This window comes from Fringilla coelebs, assembly GCF_963513975.1.
Source record: "Fringilla coelebs genome assembly, chromosome: 25".
Classification (NCBI taxonomy): domain Eukaryota; kingdom Metazoa; phylum Chordata; class Aves; order Passeriformes; family Fringillidae; genus Fringilla; species Fringilla coelebs.
This window is the reverse complement of record NC_140051.1, coordinates 2207782-2227786: the sequence shown is the minus strand read 5'-3', so window position 1 is coordinate 2227786 and position 20005 is coordinate 2207782. Positions and strand designations below refer to the sequence as shown.

Sequence of the window (20005 nt, the reverse complement as noted above, 5' to 3'; positions counted from 1 at the left end):
AAGGAATTGTTCTCTGCTGGTGGGAGCAGGCTGGCACAGAGCCCGCAGGAGGCCCCGGAGTGCTCAGCACTGCTGCCCAAACCTTGGGCCAGTGGTTGTTGTTTGCATCACTCTTACCCATGCAGGACCCCAGATTCCAGCCCAAATTCCTCCCCTGGATTGAAAGCCCCTCACTCCAGCCCTTGCAGGACATTTCCAACCCGTGGGTCCCCCCCAAGCCCACCAGCCCTGGGCAATTCCAGCTGCTTTCCACTGGAAATCCGTAGCAGAACTCATCCTGCTTCCTGCAAGGCTGGGATTCCTGATCTGGCCGGGTTTCTTTTCTCCGTGTATGAGGATTACGGTTTAATTCCAGCCTCACAAGGGGGTGCTGTGGGGATTGCCAGGGTTAAGGCACTCAGACAGCACCGAAAGGCTCTTACCAACCCTTCAGCAGAGGGGCTCAGGAAAAACCCCCACTGCTGTTTGCAGCCTGCTCGCAGCTCGCATCAGCTCCCATTAACTGGGAGGCAATTTTCTCCCCAGTTCAGACTTAATTCCTCCTCTAACTGCTGGCCCTATCCAGAGAACAGCAGGGCAGCAACGACTGTCAGCGCTGAATTGCCTTTTAGAATCGGATGGTGCACGGAGGTCTGGCGGTGTGAGCTGCCTGTGCAGTGCATGTGTGCTGTGTGTGTGTGAGTTCATGTAGGAGGCTGCACCAGGAGAGCTCAGAAGTGAAGCCAAGCAGGGAATCAGCTCGGGAAGCCCTTTGCACCCCTGATCCCCCATTGTTGGCCGGGCATTATGTGTGTTTACAGATGAAAAAGCAAAAATAAAACCGGTGCCGGCTTTGAAATTCCACCGAGCGCAGCCTTCTGCACTGATTCCAAATGTTTATAAACACGGGAGTTAATGTAATCAGCACTGCAGCAAATACACACCAGGTACACGGCACAGACAGGAGTGTCAAACGCGCTCCCAGCTCGGAGTGACAGCTCTCTGCTGTGGGCTCTGCAGCAAACAAAAGCAGCTGAAAAACCCCACCGAGGAATGCTTGAAAGAGCAATCCCTTCCCCCCTCCTCCTCCTCCCCTCCTTCCAAGACTTTCTGGTAGTCATAACTGTAAAAATCTCAGAGAAGGTGTCCGTTCCCACTGAGCCTTTCAAGTGGCAGGGAGCCACTGGGAAGAGGCCACTGCTTGGGAAGACACTGGGGGAATTCCTGGCTCCCCCGAGGGCCATCCATCAGCCCAGCCCCGGTTCTGTGCTCATTCCACAGCAGCCAGGAGCTGCTTTAGAAAGATTTGGACAAGTCTGACTCCAGGAACTGTTCCACCCTGGGGAAGGATGTGCATCAGCTCGCCAGGGAAGATCCCATCCAGAGGAGCTGTGCCAGTGCAGAGCCCTCACCAACCCCTCATCCAAAGGAGCTGTGCCAGTGCCAGCCCCATCCCAAACCCATCCCAACCCCTGCCTGCTGCCCACATTTCCCAGTGGGAAGGGTTTGGGGAGGTCCCATTCCAGCAGGTTGCTGAGGAGACGTTACCTCACACAGCAGCATCAGCAGAAAACGCCGGTGCCAGCAGAACGGCCAAAATGCTGCGAGGACAAAACACTGCAATCCTGTTGTTTTTTTTGTTGTTTTTTTTTTTTCTTTTTTTTTTTTTCAGCCAAATGTTGTTTCATGCTCTAATGGCGATTTTCAGGAGTAATATTGGCGTGACAACTTATGTAAGTGTGGGCCAAGTTCCTACACCACTTCCAGGGTCTGTGCCTAAACCAGATTTCACAGGGGTGCACAGGAAAGGATTTGGATCTCTGTTTTGGTGGCTACCTGCCACCTAAAATAAGACTTTCACCACCCCTAAAACCCAAGAGAGGGTAAATATTGCAGTTTTAGAAATGATTTTCCTTGGAGAAGGTGGGGTTCCTCACAGCCCAGTTCTACCTGAGGCACCAGGTGTGTTGGTTTTTTCTCTCTTTGTTTGTAGTGGAATACATTTAGAGATTTATGGAAGGGATTTCTGAGTCTCACAGTGGTTCATGTGTTCCTGCAGTAGGAACCTTGAAATCCCCTGCCTTATCACTGCAGGGCTCCTTTTCCTCATCTCAGGCTGGGATGAGTTTTAGGAACCAACTGTCGTGAGGGGTAGAACAAAGAAGTAAAAAATGGGCTCAGCCAGCTGATCTAGCAAAGCAGGAGGCAGCTCCCCCAGCCCCTCAGAGGCCATGCACACAGAGACCTCCCCAAATTAAAAACAATATAAAGCATGATGCAATTAAATATGTTACATATTATGATCTTCCTCCCCTAGAAATAACAAAAAACTGCCAAACCAGAGCATTCTGCTCCTGCCTCTCCTGCTCATGCACAAGTCCCCTTGGGCTTCACGGAAATTTTGGACTCACAAAATGCTGCAGAACAGGGGCCCCCATGGCACTGTGTAATAAATCTTAGAAGTTAACAGCCAGAACTGTGCCAAATGTGATGGGTTTTGCTTTGTGCAGGATCATGAAAATAATACATTCTGGCTCAGTAAGTCAGGCCTCATGCACCAGGGCTAATGGTCCACTGCTGCTGCTGCTGCTGCTGCTAAATGGATTTACATTTTTGTCTCACATGGTTGAGGTCTGTGATTTGGGAAGCCAAGGCCCCAAGGCTCTATGAAATCTCCCCAGATTCTTGAAGGGAAATGTGGATTTTCCCCCACCTGAACAGCAGGAAGCTCAAAGGAGGAGAGTTGAGGTGTGGCTGCCCCACAGATCTCCGGGATGTCAGCTGAGGTGCAGTGACAACAGAATAAGTGGGAGAAAGGGGAATGTAACCCTGGGAATAATGTAAGCTGGAGCATTGTTAATGTGGAGAACTCCATGGTAACTCGGAGAGACCTGCCCAGGGGAACAATGTCTCATCGGAGGTATCTCTTTAATGGAGTTGGGAAAGGAAATAATGAGATTTTATGGATTAAAACTGAAATGAGACAGATAAACACTCCACGGGCAGGAAAACCAACCAACAACAAGGATGCTGGGAGCTCCCCGTGGCCTGCCTGTCCACAAGGATTGGGGGTTGCCCTCCTGAGCTCAGGTCTGCAGCTTTAGAGAAGAGGCAGGAGGCAGAAATCATCAGTTCAGCAGCCTCAGCTCCACAGGCAGGATGTCCAAAGGAATCCCAGCGGCCTTACAGTCTGGGATTCTATTAACTAAACCTCATTACTACGTAATAACTTTTGTTATTTCGGAACAAACCTTGTATCTGCCTAATCCGCTTTGTTACAGAGCTGCCCATCCTTCCCTTGAACAGGAATTAACTTCTAAGGGAATTAAAAGGAGGAGGAGACTGCTGAAGGGGTCCTTAGGGGTATCTTTTTATAGCTGCTGGCTGCCCCCCCCCCCTTTCCCTTTCCCACTATGTGTGGTATCCTTCCCCACTGATTCCGTCCTTTTCTGCCTGCCAGGCATTGATTTGTTCCTGTGTTGTTCTAATGGAGCTTGAAATCAACATGACTTTGTTGTTGGTTGTTGTCATTGTTGTTCACATCTTTGTTTGGGGTTCAGCATCCTCGCAGAGGCCAGGGCAGCTCAGGAGCCGGCATTAGCAGGCTAAACACCTCCTTAGCGAGAGATCCACAAAGGCTGGGTCTGTGTCCACATAATAAAGGCTGCTACAAAGCGCAGCGAAACCGCTGCCCCCTCCTCCCGCGCATCAGCTCTTGTGCCAGCTCTGAATCCTCCCGCTCATCGGCGCACACAGAGGGTGGCCACAACAAGCTCCTTCTTCCAGCAGGCCCCAGGAAAACGCTGCGGTATCCACATGCCGGGCGTTTCGGATCGCCGCTTTAGGTCCCACGTATTTCACTCACATCGCGCGGGGTGAAAAATGTGTTCGGTCGGGGAGGTGGGCGCCGGGCACTGCCACAGCCGCGGCCCGGGCGCTCCGGAGTCCGAAAGGCATTCGGGAACAGCTCAAGAATTCGGGAACACCTCAAGTCCACAAGCCCCGTGCGGCGAGGCAGGAGCACCTCCGCCAACCCACGGCGAGGCGCCCTGGGCTGCGCGGCGCGGCCGGACACGGCGAACAAAGCCCAGCTGCCGCCAGCTGCCAACATCCGGAGGGGCGGGCGGCGAGCCCGGCCACCCGTCCCGCCCTCGCCTCGCCGCGCATCCCCGGGAGCCGCCGGCCGAAGGGTTAACGCTGCGCCCTCCTTCCGCCGAGCGCTGACATCACGGGGCAGGCTCCTCCCGCCAGTGTGTGCGTGAGCGCGAGCGCGGCCGCCGAGCCCCGCACCGGGCACCGCACCCGGGCACCGCACCCGGGCACCCCCGCCCCGCGGCCGGCCCGGCCCCGCGCCCCCCGCCCGGCCATGGAGCGCCGCGCCCGGCCCCGCACCGGCACCGCCTGAGCGCCGCCGGGGCCCCAGCGCAGGGCGGGCAGCGGGCGGGGGCTGCCGAGCCCCGCCGCCGGAGCCACGGCACCGCCGCAGCCCGCGGAGGGCTCTGCCTCGCTGCTCTTTATTTGTTTTGCCTCCCCTCTTTCTTTTTTGACTGGGGTTTCTTTTGATTGATTTTTTTTTTTTTTTTTGCTCTCAAAAATTATTTTTTTTTAAATCGCATTTTCCACCCCCCCCCCCCCCTTCTCGTCACTCGCCCGGGCTCTGCGGAAGGAAGCGCCCGCGCTGCCCCGCGGCCGGAGCGCCCCGCGCCCGCCCAGAGGGGCCCCGCGGATGTGCGGAGCTCCCCCCGGAGCCCTCCCGCCCTCCCGCCGCCTCTTTGTCCTCACCCACCTACGATCTTGTTTTTATTTTTTTTGAATTTTTTTTTTTTTCAAGCAGACCTGAGCATCACCGGGGGCTGGGAGGGTGGGGGGCCCCGCGGCGCTGCCAGACCGACCCCTGCCCATCGCTCTTAAGGAACTCTCATGGCTTCACGGCTGCAGACAAGTTGCCGTGCATCGTGGTGGACTATCGGAGTTTGCATCCTGGCAGCCGCGCTCCTACCAGGTGAGCCTGTCCCCGGAGGGCGCTGGGCTCCGCCGGGGCGCTGCGGGGCTGGAGGCAGCCCCGGCGGGGTTTTCGGGGTACCCGTGGGGGAAAGGGGGTGCGGGGAGTGCTGCGGAGCGGCGGGGAGGGCTGGGATCGGCGTTTTGGGGTGCGGAGCAGGTGTGGGAGCATCTGTGCGAGGGTGGGAGAAGAGCCGGGGCCGGTTTCAGCGCCGGCTCGGCTCGGAACAGCACGCTCGTTTGTTTTGGAAGCAGCTGCAGGCAGCGGGCTCCGGAGCCCTGCGAGCCGAGGCCGTTTGTTTGCTTTTTGGATCGAGCAGCGTCTAGCGAGGCGCAGCAGCCAGGCTTCCCCGGAAAGGCAGCCACGAGGCTGGGCACGGAGCGCAGATGTTTCGGGAGGAGAGACGGAGGGTTTGGGCTCTCCAGCATGCCCAAAATCCCCGCTCCCCTCCGCACACACTTCCCACGGGCTCTTTTGCGGAGGGGCTGGACCGCTCTCAGCTTTCAGCGCTTCCTTTCGCTGCCTTTGAGCTTGGCTGCCTGATGGCATCTTATTCATCTCTTTGGTTCCGATCCATCCCTTGGGTTCTGATCCATCTCTGGAACGGCGGAGATGGGCAAAGATGCGCATCGGCTGCTCCCCAGCTCGCTGGAGCCACCCGGGCGGTGGCAGAGCGGTCCGTGCGTCCCTTCCCTGGGCTGGGACCTGCCGCGGGCTCGGCACAGCGCTGGCAAGCGGGCGAGTGACCCACTTTGGCCAGTGCCCTGCGGGGACTCATTTATTCTGCTCCAGTGCAGAACGGGTTAATGCCATCCTGGAGGGCTTTCCGGGAGTCGGAGCCATGGAAAGGGGATCGGCAATCTGCTTGTGAATGAGCTGAGAGATGCAAACAGAGCCGGTGTTTTGCCTTTTCGGTGGCTGGGGCTGGAGCGCTGGCACAGGAGCGGATCCAGCCTGTGCCCGCAGCAGCGCTGGGATCTGCAGCTGGAGAGGAGTTGCAATGGAGGCAGGGTGGAATTGCGTCCACTCCTCCGATATTGGGGCTGGGGCAGCGTCCCAGAGGAGCGGCCAGGCTGGCTGGGCTGGGACCCTGAGATGGGAGCGAGATCTGGGCCATCAGAGCAAACGCCAGGGCCCAGAGTTCCCTGGCAAAGACGGGGATGTGATAACATCAGGACATGGGAGATCAACAGATCCCAGCGACTGGATGGTCTGGTTAAAATGGATGAGGACAGAGATGGAACGGGAGGGGGTGGTGATCCAGAAACCAGGGAGGCTGTGAGAGGGAAAAGGTTAACAGGGCGATGAGAAAGCAGGGCTGGGTGCACCTCGGTATTCCCAGGACAAAGGGATCTGCTGTGCATTGCAAAAAGAGGTGACGGAAGGGACAGCCTCGGGCTCCCCGCGCTCCTCTGTGCTCGCAGGCAGGTGCCTGGCTGAGCTCTGGCTCCTCACAAGAGTCTCAGAACTTTCCATGCCGTTCTTCACCCGGCCTTCCCTCCTCATCCTCCCGCCCGTGGAGGAGCCGCTCCGCACAGCCCCGGGCAAAGGCGCTGGAGGGGCAGCAACGCTCTGCTGACTGTGCTGGCTAAACCGAAAGGACTTTGTGCTCCCCTGGGAATTGCTTTCACCAAGGAGACACGCGGTGACCCTGACACAGCCTGGCATCTCACCTTGTCCTGCCAAGAGAGACTTTTTCTCCTATTTTTGGCTGTTCTCAGGGCTGTGCTGCCAGCAGCCCATCTCTTGCCACTGCAGTAGCGTGGCAGTTTGTCTTGCACTGTCCCGCTGACAGCTCTGCCAGGATAAGCCAGTGGTGCATCTCGTGGTGCCTTGCCAAGGCCGGGGTACAGCCAGCTCTGCAGTGTTCCAGGAGGATCATCCTCCCCAAACCCTGGCCCTGAGCACCAGTGCCCTGCAGCCTGTGTGGGCGAGACTCTCGGCCCAACCAGTTCAGTGGTGGATGCACCACAGCTGCAGGAGCGTCTGATCCTGGATATTAAATGTTTATTCATTCATTTATTTCATTCGTTTGGGTGCTGTGGATGGACCCAGAGCTGCAGGGAAGGACCAGCACAGCGCTGCACAAAGCAGAGAGTCTTTACCAGACCCCACGTAGTTCCTCAATGCATTGTGCCAAAATCATATATATAAACATATATAAAGCTGTATTTAAGCTTTGAATACAGACAAGCTTGCTTAACAAGGAGAGGAAACTCAGGATCCTCTACTACACATGAATCAGTAGCTGTGGACTTGTTGGAAAATGTGGTTTCGTACTTAACACCCAAGAAGGATCAGAGCAGTGCCTGCTCCCTGGAAAACCTTTCATGTCCAGCTGATCAATGCCATTTCATTCCGTTCCCACCCACCTCCCCCTTCAGATAATGTTAGCTTTTTTCCTTTGCTCCGATAAGGAAATAAATGTTCCGCCACTGTAAAAGCTGTAAGGAGTCTCGTATAAAAATCTGCTTTACAAATTATCTTTAATGTGAGCGGTTCAATCGTCCAGAACGGATTCAATTCATGGCTCCTGCAGCCTTCCATGCCCATCCATTTGGAACCAGGTATCAGCTCACGCTCCATTCAAGATACTGATATCAACAGGGGTTACAGAAAGCCGTGGGGGAAGGGGAGGAGAGATCCCAGGCAGAGGTTAGGAACACTTGCAGTTCAATTTATGCTTTACAAGCCTTAACAATCTGTCTGTTTATCCCCACCGTGGGGCTCCTGCAGCTTGAGATGCAGCCACACAGAGCAGAGGCATCATCTGTGCCTGGTCCTGCCTCTGCACATCTGGGCCTCCGCTCCCAAACGCTGGCTGCAGACAAATTCCTCTCTGCTATTGCTGGGCTACCTCCTGCTCTCCCAGAGGGGCCTGGGAACACTTTGCAAAGTGCTTTGAGATGCTCCACAGGGGAGAGCTGCAGAGGTGGCTGGAGCTGCTTTGCCACGGGGTTTTTCCATCAAAGGAGCATTGGCTGAGCCGTGGTGACCTGCAGGGCTGAGGTCAAACTTGGCTGCAGCTGGAGGGAGGGTTCATTTCGGGGAGCTACAACAGCTCTCTGGAGTGCTGGGAAGAGCCAGAGCGTGTCACTGCAGGATCTGCTCCATCTTGTACTTTCTAGAGCCGCTTTAACATCCAAAAGTAGATTCCAAAATGAAAAAAAGTTGCCAGAGTCTCATTCGGCCTTTGGGTTGAGTTCTCGGTTGTTATTTTTTTCTTTCCCCGCCACCTGCCTCCTCCCAAAACTCATAAACAGCAGCATCAGGCTATTTCAGGAAGCAAAAGCCTGTCTTTGGCTGATTTTCTTCTCTTTAAACCTCACTTAAACCGACCGGTCGGGTTTTACCCTGGCGTGAACGGAGGAGCTGCTGAGTGTGTCAGCGTGGGTGAGGCACCAGGCTGGGGCAGAGGCAGCTCAGCCCACGAGCAGGGGGTGTCTGTCCCATGGCAAAGATGCTGTTTGCCCCCTGAACCAGCAGCATTGGTCAGGCAGGAGCTCCCAGCCCAGTTCTTTCCACGGGGAGATTCCAGGGGCTCATCCAGCAGCGCTTCCAGTGCTTGGGATGAGCTGGTGGCCGAGGAGATGCTGGCAGAGCCCGGCACATCTCTCCTTGCATCACCCCTGCTCTGGGCTGCAGCTGGAGCAGCCACAAAAGCCAAGCTTAAAGGGAGGCACCACAGGGCTCCTTTGAGCAGGGCTCACACCTCGGCTGAATCATGGGAGGAACCAGAAGAGCAGGTTGTCCATGACCTGCTTCCCAGGCCTGGCTGCCACCGGCACCTGGTGCCCTCTGCTAGTGCCACTAGGTTGGGGACAGCCTGGGGGGACAGCAGCCTTTTCCCACCTCTTCCCACCTGGGGAGTCACACAGCACTGCCAGCAGACAGGGATGGGGCAAGCACTGCAGGAAGAAGGGGTTTTAATCCCAGAATCCATAAGGATTTGGATTGGAAGGCACCTTAAAGATCACCTCCTTCCAACCCCCTGCCTCGGGCAGGGACACCTTCCACCGGGCTGGTTTGCTCCAAGCCAAACATTTTGGGAAGAGCTGGAGTTGGGCTGTGTGTGAGAGCTGCAGGGGTGGCCACAGGAGGATGGCCACAGTCCTCAGGGCTGCCAAGAAAGGGTTTGAATCTTGCAACATCCTTGCCCGAGGTGCTGATGGCTCTTGCTCGGTCCCTTTCACAGGCCAGCCAGGCTTATCAGTGCAAAAAAGCAGAAACAAATGAGGGAGGGACAAAGAAAGGTTCTCCAATCTCACAGCCCCTGGAGAGCTTGCTTTCTCAAATAACGTCAGATTAAATCAGGGCAGCTCTGCTGAAGGGTGAGCTGGTGCCGCCAGCCGCTGGAGCAGGGACCCAGTTTGCACTGGAGACACCTCTTTGTGTTAATTACCAGAGCTCAGCCGTCCCAGCACGGAGATTTCCCAGCCCACAGCAGCGCTCCAGCTGAAGGTTTGTTTAACACACAGCAGGGTTTCAGGTGAAGGTTTGTTTCACTGAGGAATCAGAGGTCTCATGCCTCGGCTCCTCCTGGCTGTGTTGAGCCATGGATGCTCTCCCAGGTGCACCTTTTGCCAGGGTTAGTCCAGGCCGGATTGAGGCACATCCCAGCACACACCCAGGGTTCTCAAGAGGAACCCCTTGGCTCTGGAGCAGGAGAAAATTGCTCAAATGCCAAAGAGGAAGGAAGGAGAGGTTCCCCTCTGACTCCACGCTGGGTTTAACGTCCCTTCTCTGTCACATGGAGAGCTGGGAAGTGACATTGGCAGCACGTGTTACTGTCTGTGCCCTGTGCTGTGCCCCAGCTCCTTGGGGACACGTGTGGAGCCCAACTCCTGCTGCCACCGAGTGTCTGTCCTGCCTGGGCACTGATTGCAGCCCTTCCCAGCAGAGCTGTGGCAGCTCCTCTCTGCTGCAGGGCACACAAACAGCAGCTCCTGGCTGTGAGGAGGGGACACAGCTCCTGTCCCTTGCTGTCCCCAGCTCAGAGGGACAGGAGGGCCCAGCTTAGGGAGGCACAGAGGTCTCCTGTCACGTCAGCAGCTTTGTGGGATGCTGGGGGTGGGTGGGAGGAACTGACCCAACCTGATGAGCCATCTCTTCTCCATTCCCCCACCACAAAGCTGTCCCTGCAGGAGGTTTTATAATCCTGCCTTGACATTATTGGGTGTGATGCAAGATGGAAGCATTTCTAAGCATTATCCACCCAACTCTCCTCTCTCTGCTGCGGGCCTGCCCTCCCTGGCTCTGAGCCAGACCAGCTGGGGACTGGTGGACAGCACTTCAGCCTCCAGGTGTGCAGGGAGAAGAGCCCAGGAGAGGCAGGAGCAGTGTGATTCTCCTCCCTGGGAGCTGGAGCACAATGGAGGGGGTTTTCTGTCCTCCAACCCAGCCTATTTGCCTTTCTAGCTGCAGGAAACAGCAAAGTGCTTCCATCTGCTCCCAACCATGCAGGGATGCTCCAGATGTGGTCCAGGACCTGCAAATCACATCCCTGCCTCGGAGCAGCGGCAGGCACCAGATGGACCACCTGGCTGGGAGACAGCAGGTACTCCCAAGCCTGCTTAGGCAAGAGGACTCAGCCTCCACCTCCCTTCCCAGCACTCCTCTCCCTGTAATCAGGATAGTTTTGGGGCTGTTTTGCTTCTCTTGTGGAAGATCCATCCCTCCCTCCCCGTGTGCTGGAGAGGGGCATCAGGAGCACGGCCAGGAGTGACAGAGGGTGCTGCTAGCCAGGGCTAAATGAGCCATTCCAGCACAAAGGGCTGTCTGTGAGGGACCCAGGGGGCTGGCATGGAGGGCAGTGTGGCCACCTGAGAGCAGAGCCAGCCCTGTGCTGTGTGTGGCTCCAGGCAGTGAGGCTGCTGCCGTGGAGCTGTGTCATGTGGGTGCAGGGATTTCACCTAGGAATTGTCCTAAGAGTGTCTGCTCTCTGCTCTGAGGTTCTCACATGTGCAAAACCAGGTTGCATTTCATAATTTCGTTCTTCTTTCATTTCCCCTTCAAGGGAAGTGCTGCTGGAGCAGCTTTCCACTGACCATTTGCACAGCCCAAGGGCACAGTTTGGGGGCAGAGCTCTGGCTGTGGGCTCAGGGTCTGGTGCTGATGGCTACAAGAGGCTGGTGTGACTCAAGAGAAGAGGGCTGTAATTAGAGGTTGTTGTGCTGAGTGCCCTGGCAGAGCCAAGGGTTACAAGTGATCCCTGATGGGCAGAAGTCACACACCCAGGGGAGAGTTTAATGGGAGAAGTAGGGGAGGAGAGAGGTCAGAGTTTCTGTCACTCTCTGTTCCTGATTTCCATGCAGAGCAGCTTGACATGGGATGGTTTGGCTGCCCTGTGAGGAGCTGTGGCACTCAGGGCAGGAGGGAGGACGAACCCTGCCCTGTCCTTGACAGCCCAGTGTGAGCCTGGTGCCAGTTATCAGCTCTGAGTTCCCAGCCCCGAGTTATCAGTTCTGTGCAGTCATAACTCACCCAACCCCAAGGCCCTGATGGAGATTCCCCTTGCCTTGAAACCTCTTCTAGAAATAACCCCACAGAGCCTGCAGTCAGGAGGACACTTTGCACTGCAGAATTACCTGCATCAAGCTCTGGCTATATTTTTCTTAGGAAGAGGCATGCAAGGAGCTTTACCCTGACTTTTCTTGGGCTACACAATCAGCAGAGACCCCTTGGAGACAAGCCCAGAGTCTTGATCCCACCAGTGCTGATGGCCTTCCTAATCTGGGGGTGCCAAAACCAGAGGAAATGTTAAGGATGGATAATCCAGATCAGTTTAGGAGATGTAAGAATACACAATTAGACAACCTCCCCCATTCTGGAGGGGTTGTATTTCCTTTTTCTTGCCTGTCTTATGTTGTTCTAAGGGCTGGAACAGGAGGCAGCAGCAGATTTGGTGGTGCACAAGCTGCTCATTGCTGGGCCTCTCTGGGCTCTTGCCCTGGTCAGCTGCACCAGGAGAGTGTCTGGGGACCGTGCTGGAGGCAGGGACATCCCAGGGTACGGGGCAGGACCGGGGCTGTGCGCGTCGATGGCCGCTGAGGATCGGGGATGTGTTGCATAGCAGCATCCCTGCCATGCTGTAATTCATCTCAGCTGCCAGTTTCCATTGGATACAGGACCCCTCTGGGCTCTGCCAGGCTCCATGGAGTGCTGGATGTTTTACTTGGCAATGGGGAGTTTATTTTCCTGTGCAGGGTGCTGAGGGGAAAGGGCAGTCGTGGATCTCTTTCCTCCAGCTCAGTCCCCCAAAATCTGGGGGCTGTCTGAGAGGCCAGGAGCTTTCTGTGTGTGACTTTTATGGAGAGACTTTTCTCAGTGATGGGGCTGAGCTTGGCCAAATTTACCTGGAGCTCAGATTCAGTGAGAGCCCAGGGAAAGAGGGGGAAGGATGTGGGGGTCTCCTGTCCCAGGGAGTGATGTCAGTGCTCTGATCTTTGCAAGAGGCTTCTCTGGGGAATTGCTGGGAGCTGTGATGGGTGTGCTGTGTGCTCCTTGGGTAGGAGCTGCTGGGATCCTGTGGAGGATGGCAGCAGGGTGGGAGGGAGGGAGAAAGGCTTGGACAGAGCAGAGCTTGTAAAGGGGGAATGTTCTCTGTGCCCAGGGAGGGATTGAGGAGCAGGACTGAAGGAAAGGAAGGCTGCAGTGGTTGCAGGGAAAGGCAGAGCCCTGGCAGCTCTTACCTGGGGCTCTCCAGAGAGGCAGGCTGGGAGCTCTCACATCCTGCAGCCTCATTCCACCCCTGATCAGGCAGCTCTTGACAAGGTGTCCTGGATGTCCACCCAAAAACCAGCTGAGGTGTGCCCACTCCAGCTCTGGCCAACTGCAGCACAAGGAAGGATTGGGAAGGAAAACTGCCCTGGTGATCCTGCCTGTGCTCATCCATGGATTCCCAGCTCCAGAGCTCAGGGGGCCTCACCAGGGCTGGGACACTCCTCTGGGACACCATCCCAGACACCCAGCAAGCAGGGACAGGGCAGGAGTCACCCCTCAGGATCCCCAGGATTTGCATTTGCTGCTGATTCACTTTGGAGCTGCCAGTGAAAGAACCTTTATCCCCTGACTCCCCCAGTCCTTCTGGGAATTTGATTTCTCAGCTCACAACAGAATGATGGTGGTAGCAGTGAATTCTCTGGGGCTAATATTGCCAGCTAGCACACTATAGAAAGAAAATTCTTTATTTGTTGGCGTGGCAGGAACAGACTTTGGAAAATGTACCCTGATTTTTAAATACCCATTTCGCCTGTGGTGTAAATACTAAAATGTGTTTTTTCTCTCTCCCCCCCCCTCTTTCTCTCTCTCTTGGAGTTTAAAAATATCGCCAGCCTGGGGAGGTGCATCTTTCACTGAGATTTATAACGGCTGCTCTCAAGTGATCTGGAAAATGAGCCTCCCTCTGCCCCATCCAGCCTGGCACCTTCCAAGAATTTATTTCCTATATTTGCGCAAGCCTAAGAATACTTAGAGGCTGCATCTCCACCCAAGCACTCTAATTATTTAAGTTTTGTTTATGGCCACTCTCAGGGGAGCTGGGAACGTCCAGGCTGCTGATCCCCCCCTCCTCTGGGTAATTCAGCCCTGCATTTCTGCTGGTTGATAATGGCCAACAAATCACTGATGCTGCACCATTTGCCCAGGATGGATCACCCTGGCTCTGTAAATTGGCCGAGCCTTCAGAGCAGGGGGGAGGAGACGTGCAGGGGCTCCTGTGTGAGCACAGAGCTTTGGCTCTGAGACCTGCTCCGTGCCCCGTGCCAGGCTGCCTCCTGCCTTATCCAGTGATCCCTGCTCACTTCTGCCTCTGGCAGCCACTGGGAACCTGTGGCTGAGGTGAGGCAGGAGCCTGGGATGGCAGGAGGCATCGAGGAAGAGGAGGGAGGCTCCTTCCTCGTCACACCCCTGCCCACATCCCCATCCCTTCCTGCCTTGGGGGGTTCAGGCCACCTCTCTCGTTATCCTGCTCATCCAAAAGTTGGAGTTTTGGCAGTGAGGGGCTCTTGGGCCAGCCCCAGTGAGATCTGGAGGAATCTGTAGTCTTGGGGCTGCCTCTGCTCCTGTCACGCTGGGTGATAAAGAGAGAGAGAGAGAGATTTTGATTACATTATGACAAGCGACAGAGAGATGGAGTGAGAGCTGCAGTCTGCCTGCTGTAATCCCAATTAGCAGGGGTAGTGTGGCCAGAGCCTGACAGCTGTATTGATCCCAGCTCTGGATGGGGAAAACCTCTCCAGGGGTGCCTGGGGCTGAGCACGGGGCCAGCTGTGGGGCAGGGAGGGGAAGAAAAGCCTCTTTGCAATGGGGCACTTGAGCAGGTGACTGCATTTCACCTTCCAAAATGCCACAGCCAGCCTGGCACTTGAGCTTTCCCCTGGATTTACCTCAAACCGTGCGCTGCAAACCCCCCTTGGGGTTTGTCTGTACCTGCAGGATGAAGCAGCCTCCTCCTCAGTGTGCACTTGGAGCGAGTTTATCAGGACTCAGGTTGTTCCCTAGACAGAATGTACCCAAGTTAAATAAATCAGCATCCGGGGAACAAAAGCCCAGGGCTGCAAGGGAAGGGGGAGTTTCCCTCTGCCACTTGAAGGCAAGTCCTGAAGGTCGGAGCTGAGGCAGGCTGGCAGGGCTGTGGGCAGGCTGCTGGTGCAGATGCTGTCTCAGCTGCACCCTCTCTGTGGCAAAGGGGAGGACTCCAATTTGCAGTTTTGCAGGTATTGATCTGAGACCTTTCACTGCCTCGAAACTCACTTTGGAAATAAAAGGCTCAATTCATTCTCCTTAAGTACATATATTCTTTTGTGCTCTTGACATTTCAAATGCTGCCGTGCCCGTGGAGTACCTGACAGCACCTCACTGGCAATGGGAAGATCTGCTGCCTCACACCGACTCCTACCAGGCGTGAATCAGCTTTTACTTACAGGGAAAGAATGGCCTGGAGGTGATGGCAAAGGCAGGCTGAGCTCAGAAGGGCTGGCAGCGTTTCCTGGCTTTGCCACGAGCTCCCTGGAACATCCTTGGCCAGCTCCCTTCACCTCTGTGTGCCTTTCCTTGTCAGGAGTGCTGGGAGCTGTCCCTCTCTGCTCTGCTCGCATTGCCCCGTGTCTGCAGGGTGCCTTGCACACCTGATCCTCCCTGATCCAGGCAGGAGACGTTTGCAGAGCTCAGGGAAAGGTGACTCCCCTTTATTGGGTCATTTTTTCACGGCTGCCAGGAGCAGGCAGCTCCTTGCCCAGGCAGTTTAGAAGGCAGGAAATGCTTTTGCAGGGATCCAAGTGCAAACATTCTGTCAGTGCAAACACTGGGCTCAGTTTCTGGCTGCTCTGGGTGTGGGATGTGGGGCTGACATCATGGAATTGGGTGAACACGGCCCACTGGCTCCCCTGCCTGCTTGAATTCAAAGCTCTCTTGACTTCTTGCTCTGCTGGTTTTGTGTTCAGGTCACCTCTGGTTTCCAGGACAGGGGTTGCAGGAGGGTGGGAGGTGTGGGATGGACATCTCAGCACTTCCCTGCTCCTTCCCACCCACAGCCTGGACTGTGCTGGACAGTCAGGAATGGCTGTCAGGGGTTCACCTCCTGCCCCGTCCGTGGGTCTGCCGTGGCTGCTGAGGCAGGAGGGATGTCCTGACAGCAGGTGACAGTCATGGTGTCCTACCGTGACAGCAGTGGGACCCTGCAGACCCCTGCAGCCAATTTTGCTTTTCCCAAAATCTCCCTGCACAGCTGTGAGCAGGATTCCTGGCCCTTGAGCTGCCCCTTGGTAGGACACAGATAACAGAAACGCCATTTATTGCATGAGCAAGCACTTCCAGAACTCTGTGCTCCTTCCCCCAGGCAGGGATGGAACCCAGGCCCACTGAGCCACCCAGTTTGTCCCCGTGTGAGCCTGGCACTGATGGCACTGATTGTGGCTGCCTCAGACAGCAGATGGGTTTGAACAAGTGTCTCTGTGCTAGAAAAGCTCTCGAGTCTCTCTCCTGGGTGATGATGATTTCAGCCATATGCAAGAGTCTCTGGCATTCCAAGGCTGGGAGAAACTTCCCTGGGAAGAGCCACAAAGAGCCATTCTTCATTCTGTGGCCAAAGGAGCTGCAGGATTCATTGGAGGAAGGAAGGGAGGTTCACTTCCAAGCTCAGTGCAGAAGCAGGGAAGCAGCAGAGTCAGCAGCTGCCTCCTGCCTGCCCACGGAGTCTGTCTGCATCCTCCTCCTCCTCACCCTGCAGCCCCAGTGCACCCCAGCACCCCGGGCTGGGAGTGTTCCAGGCTGGGGGAGTCATTACAAAATCCTGGTCAGGACACAGAGAGAGAGAGAGAGAGAGATGGAGGGTTTAAAGTTCGATAATTGTTAATTATTACCCAAGCTTCCCAGGAGACTTTCTGGGAAAAAAGACGTGGCTGTCTTCTGCAAAGGTGTTTTGTGGAACATTAGTCTGTCCTGGCCACACTAAACCCTTTCACTCTGCTTCTTTCTGCCTCCTGTGGGATTAATAAAGTGCTGCTGGAGAGCTTCTTATCTCAGAGCTGAATAATGTTTGCAATACAGGGAGGGGAGGCAGCTCTGATCCGGGAAAGGCAGCAGAGGGAAGGAAGGGAAGAGGTGGGCTGGTGGGGCAGGGTGTGGGGCAGCCTGGGCTGTGCAGAGAAAAGCCCTGGAGACAACAAGCAGTAACACAGAAACTGATTTCTGCATGGATTCAGTATGAGGGTCTTCAGCTTTGGACTCAGATCATAGTGAACTTTGGATAAAGTCATAAAGGACGTGAGGGATTATCAGAATTTTACAAGCATTCCAGACACCAACAGAAAAAAAAAAAAGTATCAGGGAACCCCTTGTGAAGGAGAGGAAGCCCCAAAAAGGGGCAATTGTAGTGAACTTTGGATAGAGCCATAAAGGATAGGAGGGATTATCAGAACTTTGCAAGCATTCCAGACACCAGCAGAAAAAAGAATATATCAGGGAATGTCCCCTGAGAAGGAGAAGAGGGCCCAGACAGGGGTGCTGGTGCTGCCATGCCCCGGGGAGGCTTTGCTGCCCTTCCCTCTCTCCCTTAAATATATCAGGGAACCCCTTGTGAAGGAGAAGAAGCCCCAAAAAGGGGTAATTATAGTGAAGTTTGGATAGAGCCATAAAGGAAACATAAAGGGATTATCAGAACTTTCCAAGCATTCCAGACACCAGCAGGAAAAAAAAATAAAAATATATATATGAGGAACCCCGTGTGAAGGAGAAGCCCCAGACAGGGGTGCTGGTGCTGCCCTGCCCCCGGAGGCTTTGCTGCCCTTCCCTCTCTCCCTTAAATATATCAGGGAACCCCTTGTGAAGGAGAGGAAGCCCCAAAAAGGGGTAATTATAGTGAACTTTGGATGGAGCCATAAAGGATAGGAGGGATTATCAGAACTTTGCAAGCATTCCAGACACCAGCAGAAAAAAAAAAAAAAAAAAAAATATATATATATATATATATATATATGAGGAACCCCGTGTGAAGGAGAAGAAGCCCCAAAATGGGTTAATTATAGTGAACTTTGGATAGAGCCAAAGATGACATGAGGGATTATCAGAACTTTGCAAGCATTCCAGACACCAGCAGAAAAAAAAAAAAAAAAAAAAAAAATATATATATATATATATATATATATATATATATATATATATATGAGGAACCCCGTGTGAAGGAGAAGCCCCAGACAGGGCTGCTGGTGCTGCCCTGCCCCCGGAGGCTTTGCTGCCCTTCCCTCTCTCCCTGCCCAGCTGGCAGCCGAGCTCTGGAGCGGGAGCCGCGGGCCAGGGCCACACCTGAGAGGCAGGACGGGCTCTGAGCTTCCCACGGGTGTGGGCTGGAGCTGGTTGGGCCGGGCTGGGCCCCCAGGCCAGCAGCCAGCAGCCCTGAGAGCGTGCCAGGGCCCTGGGGAGGGAGCAGGGCAGGGAAGGGCAGGCAGGAGGGGTTCAGCCCCTCCAGCACCATCATCTCCCACCCTGCTCCCCCTCCTTGTCACCATGATATTTGATCAAAAATCCCTTTTGCCAGGATTTTTCTCCTGAAAAGCTGAGAAGCCTCAGGAAAAAAAATAAATATATAAACAATAACTATCTGCTGCTTTAGAATATAGTAAGGGATTGTTTGATTAGTGAATTGTTTAATTTAATCACCAGGCACCATCAGCTGCGTTGGACTCTGAGGAGTCAATCACGAGCTTTCCTTATCATTCTTCTTCTTCTTCTTCTTCTTCTTCTTCTTCTTCTTCTTCTTCTTGTCTAACCTTCTAATGTATTCTTTTCTCTATTTCTTTAGTATAGCTTTAATATAGCATATAGAATAGAATAGAATAGAATAGACTAGAATAGAATAGAATAATAAATCAGCCATATATCATATCATCATTCTGAAGTCAAATTAAGTCACATTCTCATCTCTTCCCTCGTCCTGGGACCTCAGCAACCACCACACCTCCCCTGCCCCTCTGATCCCTGAGGAATGCTGTTTCTCCAGCCAGAATCTCCAGGATTCCATGGGCAAGGAAAGCCCCTGTGTGGCCCTGGGATGGGGACAGGGCTGCAGAGCTCCCCCAGCATCCACAGGGTTTTGTGTGCAGCCAAGGATGGTGGAAACAGCTCCAAAACTGGCTCTGGACAACCAGTTTGCTGTGGGTTTTCCAGGGTTTGCTTGAGCAGCTAAAGTTCCTAAAGAGCAGCCATTTCTTTTTATTCTTCCTTTATTCTTTTTTTTTTTATTTTATTTTTCCTTTTCTTGCAGCAGAGTTTCTTGATGCCTTCAGCCCATGTTTCCCCACAGAGAGCCCCTCACCTGTGCAGGTCCAGACAGCTCTGGAGGCTTTGAAGTGTAGCCTCACACTTGCTGTTTTCCACCCAAAAAAAAAAAAAGGAACCAGTTCTGGGGCTGAGCACAGCGAGCTGCATCAGCTCTGTGTGCAAAGGGGGTGAGGAAAGAGGAGGTGGAGGATGAGGGGAAGGATGAGGGGAAGGATGAGGGGAAGGATGAGGGGAAGGATGAGGGGAAGGATGAGGTGAAAGAACACCCTTTTCTCTTCTCTGGGTGCCCAGGACAGACCTGGCTGCTCCTCTCAGATCCTCTGGGATCTGCAGGAGGGCTCAGCTGCTCCACACACGGCCCCACGTGGATGGTTAATCCCCAGGGAGATTAATGGCTGAGTTTTATCTCACCCACCCCTCTCCTCAGCCCAGTCTGGTCGGATGGATCCCTCTGGGACAGGGCTGAGCCCTGTGTCCCCTCCCTGCAGGGGTGGCACTCTGTGCCCTCCTGTTGGGCAGTGCCCAGCTTTAGGGGTGAGGCAGATGGCTGAGAAAACATGGATTTCCCACAGCCAGGGGGATCTGAGCCCCCTTGGGAGGGGACAATCCCTGTCCCTTCTTCCTGCAGAGCCACCCCGAGGTGCCACCAAGGTCTGGCCACGGGGGTGGTGACCTCCCTGTCCCCAAGGCGGTGGCCCTGAGCCGTCCCCTCCAAGGGGGATTTGCCTGCCAGGCCCATCTGTTCCTTCAGCCCATTGCCATGGCAACGGGGTGGCTTGAGATGGGCCGGGAAAAGAAATCCAGGCAGGAAAAAAATATTCCTTTTATTTTTAATCTTGGGCGGAAATGAAGGGGAGAGGGAGGGGATCCTTCCGGCTCCTCCCCGTGTCCCCCCTCAGGGCTGTGCTGTCCCCAGGCTCCTCCTGCTCCCTCCTGCCCTTCCCCTCCAGGCTGGGTGTCCCATCCAGGTGTGTGGCAGTGGCCAGGTGAGGGTTGGAGCTGTGCAGGTGAGGGTTGGAGCTGTGCAGGTGAGGGTTGGGGCTGTGCAGGTGAGGTCTGGATCCCTTCAGGTGAGGTCTGGATCTCTTCAGGTGGGGTCTGGATCTCTTCAGATGAGGGTTGGAGCTGTGCAGGTGAGGTCTGGATCTCTTCAGGTGAGGTCTGGAGCTGTTCAGGTGAGGTCTGGATCTCTTCACATGAGGTCTGGATCTCTTTAGGTGAGGGTTGGGGCTGTGCAGGTGAGGTCTG

General features: G+C 54.8%; 1 protein-coding gene across 1 annotated transcript in view; it reads left to right on the top strand.

The window, feature by feature from the left end:
- Positions 1-4899: 4899 nt before the first annotated feature.
- NECTIN1 (nectin cell adhesion molecule 1) overlaps positions 4900-20005 on the top strand; it is a gene marked incomplete at its 5' end in the record, with an annotated part of 90883 nt that continues 75777 nt past the window's right edge. Inside the window, one exon of the mRNA XM_084221584.1 lies at positions 4900-4981. Within this exon, the coding sequence (XP_084077710.1) occupies positions 4900-4981 (82 nt within the window). The remainder of the gene's footprint in view (positions 4982-20005) is intronic.